Source organism: Bactrocera tryoni, chromosome 4 (genome assembly GCF_016617805.1).
Source record: "Bactrocera tryoni isolate S06 chromosome 4, CSIRO_BtryS06_freeze2, whole genome shotgun sequence".
In the NCBI taxonomy this organism is placed as follows: domain Eukaryota; kingdom Metazoa; phylum Arthropoda; class Insecta; order Diptera; family Tephritidae; genus Bactrocera; species Bactrocera tryoni.
In genome coordinates, this window is record NC_052502.1 from 12,056,477 (window position 1) to 12,062,476 (window position 6,000).

The 6,000-nt window shown below is 36.8% G+C and overlaps 1 protein-coding gene across 3 annotated transcripts in view; it reads right to left on the reverse strand.

The window, feature by feature from the left end:
* Positions 1–5,606, reverse strand: part of LOC120773792 (cytosolic purine 5'-nucleotidase) — a 99,177-nt gene extending 93,571 nt beyond the window's left edge. The window contains exons 1-2 of one of the 3 annotated variants that reach the window (XM_040102892.1): positions 5,070–5,158; positions 2,360–2,684 (exon numbers count right to left, since the gene is read on the reverse strand). In XM_040102892.1, the coding sequence (XP_039958826.1) occupies positions 2,360–2,404 (45 nt within the window). In that variant the 5' untranslated portion in view covers positions 2,405–2,684; positions 5,070–5,158. Of the gene's footprint in view, positions 1–2,359; positions 2,736–5,069 lie in introns of all 3 variants that reach the window. The other 2 variants (XM_040102893.1, XM_040102891.1) reach the window with 2 other exon arrangements.
* Between the last annotated feature and the right edge of the window lie 394 nt (positions 5,607–6,000).

The window sequence follows — 6,000 nt, forward strand, 5'->3', positions numbered from 1 at the left end:
CTCTATAAGTGACAATAGGCCTTACGATATTGGTCTACAGCCATCTTATGATACCTGGCTTGCAGCCTCTGGTTCTGTCGGCTAGGCGTCTGCATATCATGAGTGCCTTGGTGGCTTTGGACAGTGTTAAATTCAAATAACTATTCCACCGTAAGTTTGGTCTAATGTGAGACCAAGAAATTTGCCACCTTTAGACAACTCCAACTTCCTGCCACTCCGCCCGGAAGAGATCTTCGCTTTGTAAAAGGGCAAACGGTTGTTTTTCGGTGTCTACTCTACTGAACCTGACTTTTCCATTGCTCCAGAGAGAATCGGTCACGAGTAGTTGAAATTGATTTGACAGACTTTTGCGTTCTGTGGTAGCAGATGAAGCCCACATTCCACCAAAGTTTGGGACTGCCAATTGACTATATGGACTTTGCAAGTTAGATATTTCCGAGGAACGGGTATCATATTTTTACAGCAAAAGAGTTGTTCTCTTAGTAGGGTTGTGGGAAACAGAAACATTGGAAGATGTGGTCAAGGCAGATACTAAGTAACGGGTCATTTTAGATTCTTTCAACGGAATACATGACAGTGGACCTAAAATTCATTGGATGAGAGGTTGTGAACCGCCTCGGTGTCAAAGTCAACTCGGCTCAGATTAGGGGTCATTGATTGATACGTGTTCAGGCTCGAACGACTTTGAAAAGAGAAATAGGTATTGAGGCTCGAAATATCGTTCGAAAGAGTTTTGAATACAGAAATAGGTTTTCAGAGTGGAACGTCTCTTCGAAAGAGTTTTGAAAAGAGAAATAGGTGTTCCGGCTCACGCGACTGTTTTGAAAAAATAATTACGGAACTGGCGTGTTTGAAGAAAACATTTCTAGATGTGGACCCCAGAGTTAAAATTATAAGCTCTGTGGATGTCTTATGATAAAAGACCAACGTAATCAAAATTACTTAGAAGAATGACTGGTGAAATTATTATGTGAACATTTGGAACGCACGCAAGTTGACGTTTTGTGAGGTCAACAATAAATATTTTGAGGTTAGTTAGAGCTTTTAGTACGAGCAAACAAGATATAACATTATTTTTTTGATAGAAATGTTCAGGATCCGACTATTTGAAAGAGTTCAGAATATGGAAATACGGAACTGTAGCTTTTGGGGAGAAAAAATTATGAAGATCTTACAAATTAAGCGCCGGAGAATATTTTACACTATTATAGCAACGTCATTAATGATGATTCTTCTTCTTTATCAGCGTAGACACTACTTTCGCGGTTAAAGCTGAGTTTACAACAGAAAGTTGTTTTTTTTCATTGGGGGTGTTTTTTTTTTTAGAGGCGGATTCCAAACCAATCGCACAACCCTGGGGAGGAATGTTTCGTCTTCTCACTTTAGCTTGCCTTCAAACGCATGTTCTTTGGCTTCCCAAAGGATACTTGATATAAGACCGGAAGTCGTGAGCTGCTTGAACCATTTGTAAAAGAATCGTTTTTGGCCACTCCCAAGTGAATTGCGCTCAGAGAACTTTCCTCACTTGCGTGAACTTCTATACATGGCTCCATCTTTGACGATAATTGGACGAATGAATTTTTGAAACTATTATATGAACATTTGGAACGGACGCAAGTTGGTTCTACTTTTGTCACAAAAAATATGATTTTAAAAGCATTAATGGCAGTTCGAATTCTAGCAATTCAAGAGGACTCCCTCGGGGAAGGTGATATGAAAAGAAACAAATATTGATAATACTAAATGTGATGTGAAGATGTACATATATATTACATTGAGATTAATAATTAGACGTAAAATATAATATTTAGGAGATGGGCGCTACACTTACTAAAATTTCAACTCAGTTACAAACTGTGACCAATCAATGAATTTTAATATTTTCAATATAAATGTGTATGAAAAAGGTATGAATGAAAGAAGAGAGAACATCAAGCAAAATTATAAGCTCCCTCCGTGTAATAATATGAGAGAAAGGTCAAGGTCGATTAGTTCGGCATAAAATACAGGCATTTGGGCACTACACAGACTCAGTTACCAAGAAATAAATATTTAATGCTGAGCAGATTCGAGAAAATAAATTTTGTACTTAAGCAGTCATTGACTTATGCAACTGAGCGCGTGGACTTCGAAGTACGAAGCAACGAAGCTATGGAACTTTAGATAACTTTTGCTCTTACTACAAAATGAAATTTAAATTGCATGTAGAGGCACTAATTAAAAGGCAATAAGATTCAAGTAAAAGCAAAAACTAAAGCAATAAAGAATTTTTAAAAAATATTTTTAACGAGTCAAAAGCCGAAAAGAAGTAAAAAGCAAGTAGAATGACTCAACTGAAGCGCCAAAAGCGCATACTTACCAGTGCAGCTGCATTGACGACCGACGATTGCTCGAAACTAGACATTTTCGCTTTGTACGCTTGAAGTCGCTGAAAACTACTGGCGGCTGCTGCAGTGGCTCGCGCCCGACGGAGTGCTGCAGTTAATGACTTGCTTATAGACACTTTGCCTGTTGCGCTCAAAGCCCCTCACACCGTGCTTGTTGGTTTTTATTCTGTTTTTTTTTTTTTTGTTTTATTATAATTTTTATTGTTGTTGTTTGTTTGTAAAAATGCGCTTATCAGCAAATCTTAGAACTGTTTATTATCAAAAAGATCTTTTCTTGTTTGCAAAGTTTCGGCGTGTCTGCAATTTTAATGAGCTGCTAAATTGTGTGGCTCCAAAATATTGCGAATTCTGCGAAAACCCAAAAGCAGAGTAGAGCAGAAAATGCAAACTGCAGTTAATTAAAAAAAATTAGTTTTGACAGTTGAGCAACATTTGCTGTCCAGAAAGTGAAATTGTGCGTTTTTATGTGTGTGTAAGTACAAACATAAGCTCTTCTGCACCGTTAGACAGTAAAAGCCGCTTAACTTAAGTTTGTTGTTATTGGTTTCGTAAGCCATACACATACTAACATATTTATATTTGTGTTTTGGAGCGTCTACTTCAAAGCTATGCACTTCAAATGCAACTTTTTAGCGTTCAGCCTGTATGTATGCTAAAAATTTTGTACGTACATAAGTACGGCACAGGGTGTTAACTGTTGTCTGGTTATGAAGCTAGTTATTTCTAAATGGTTTTAATGGCTTACATATCTACATATGTATGTGGAAATGTGTGTAAATAAATTTTACTTATTTTCAAACAATTTCAGAAATTATTTGAAAAAGTACAATTTTTTTAATACAAAAAGCTCATATAGTACACATGTATAAAACAAATCCTACATGCTAGAATTAGATCTAAATTCTATATGGGAAATTTCACTTGAAGAGCCTAGCTTTTAGGGTGGTCCTTAAAAAATCAAAAAGGCAGATATATTGTCAAATAAAAAAGTTTACTTCGCAAGAACATGATTTTGACTGTTTGTATCGTACCTATATGCTATAGTGTTCCGATTTCAGCGGTTCCGATATCTAAAAAACCAAGGAATAAATTCGCGTATAACCCGCGAATAGACAGACGGACGTGACCGTTCCCGTGACAGTCCGGTCTACGTAACCGAAACGGACGAACAGTTTTATGCGGCCAAGAACTGTCAAATCGGCAGTATTCCTCCAAATTACTACAACAACAAGGAAACAAGACGGACATGACAAAATCAAGTTGTGTGGAGTAACGCTGTAATAAGAGTTCTTCCCAGTAAATTGTTCAGCTTACTCATATTACCTTGAAGTTTCACGCTATTTGTGGAAAGATCCTTTCATGGATTCATTATTAGATGGAGCTGTGACATTATTGAGGAATTAAAAAACAATTATGGGTTTCATCGATAATATACATAAATATATTTGATCAAGAAGTTGCGGGAATAGCACCAATTTACCGCTCCCACTATAGTCGGGTTGACGTAACCGGAACGGACCCGAAATTTTATGCGGCCAAGGGCTTTGAAATAGGCAGTATTTCTACATATTAATTTACGTATGTTTTCTACAGATACAACAACAGCAACAGATATGGATTTAAAATAATCAACAAGAGAGAGCGGTGTCTTACAAAGCCTCAAATAATAATATTTTTCACATTACTTAAATATAATGATACATTTTTGACACAAACACAGCACTGTACAAAATTCACTGTCGGCATATGAGAACAACACAAATAATATTATTTTTTTTTTTTAATATTTACCCAAAATATCAACCAATTTTCCTACTTAATAACTGTTTTATATATAGAAAATATATTTTGGCTAATTTTCTGTAATATCTAGCACTGTGCGCTTATTGTACATACGTACATACACATACTATACAATATATTGATGGAATAATTTTGTGCTCAACTGACTACGAAAACACAAAAACACCTTAATGAAGCACTTCATAGATAAACTCAGGCACATGCCAGTAGCAAATACTTATGGATGTATGTATCTAATATGTACATTTGTATGACTTCACTAAACAAACTAAATTACCATATTTATCTACAATATACAAGTATGTATACATAAATATGTATGGACAAGCACATATGCCGCTAAACGAGAATACTAAAATAGGAAATTGTGGAAATGCGTGGAAAAACCCCAAAGAAGCGCAGAAGGTGAACCCAAAAATGCGAGGATACTATGCGCTGCATAAACATGCTGAAATCACAGCAAAGAATTTGGCATAAACAAAGGAGAAAGACGTGGACAGCATGGATATTGTCATATAACCCCAAACGCTCCCACACAAAAAGGCACATATGATGCTTAGATACATATGTACATATGTATATACATACATAAGTACATGGTATGTATTTCTTCCCGAACAAATAATCGAAGGGGGGTTATTATATGCGCAGCAGTCAAGCAACTACACAGCAGGAGGCAGAAAATTATGGAAACATTAAAATTATTCAGACCCATAAACGCCAAATGGAAAAATTGTGAAACCTTTTATGCTGATAAGGTTTACAAATACGATTTGCGAAGTAAATATGTGTTATCTCTATTAGTACGTTCTCACAAACTTAGTATGTAATGTGTTAGAGGCTTGTTGACGGATGTGATTAGTGTTTATGATTGTGTACCTTTCTAGTGTAAGCAGTTGCGGCGGCAGAAAGGCGTTGCGCTTTCTTTGTTAAATGCCGTAGCGAGCAGAAAAGCCGCATAAATCAGTTCCAATAGTTTTTCCTGCTAACGCTTTGTGGGGGGCGTGCTGAATTTTCCGCACACAATTGAATGATGACGCACAGATTTGTGTACACCAAGCGGCTGCTTTCTTTCAATGTGAACACACTTCCAGGGCGGCGTGGACGCGTTGCGTTGAACAACTTGCGTAATTTCTGCGTTTTCTCACACACAAAAGATTGAACAAATTTACGGCTGAAAATTTTCACTGGAACTTGTCACGTTTGCCGGCACACTTGCTTTGAGGACCCGCACAACTTTTCGGAAAAACTCACGGAAATTATTATTATTTTCTGTTTCTTAATTATGCTCACGATTATTTATGTGAATTAAACGTTTTGAAAAGCACAGAAATATAGTCAAAACACTTTCCAATTTGTCGGCAAATGCAAATTTCCTAACGCACAGCGATTTATCCAATTGATTCTTCGGCTTTTCACTTGTGTTCTTTGCATTTGCACAATTTGACATTTGCGGCGCAGTCGCAATCGTTCTCTGCTGAAACGTCAGAACTCATCTGTTTTTTGTTGTACGTGAAAGAATTGAAGCGAAAAGCGCATGATGCGAAAAGAAATGAAATTGTGATAATAACAAAAATACAAATAGCAAAAACAAAAACAACAGCAGCGGCAGCCGGCTGCCGTGTATTATAATCAACGTTCTCTGCCGGCTGAACAAGCAAACACAAAACAAAAACACCACAGAAGTGGAAACAATAACAACACAAATCAGTGTGTCAGATCTTGTTTGTAAACAAAATACTTTTGTCACGAAAGCTTGAAGTGAGGCAGGTACCCAGTACGAAATGGAAACATGTGTTAATAGTTTGTC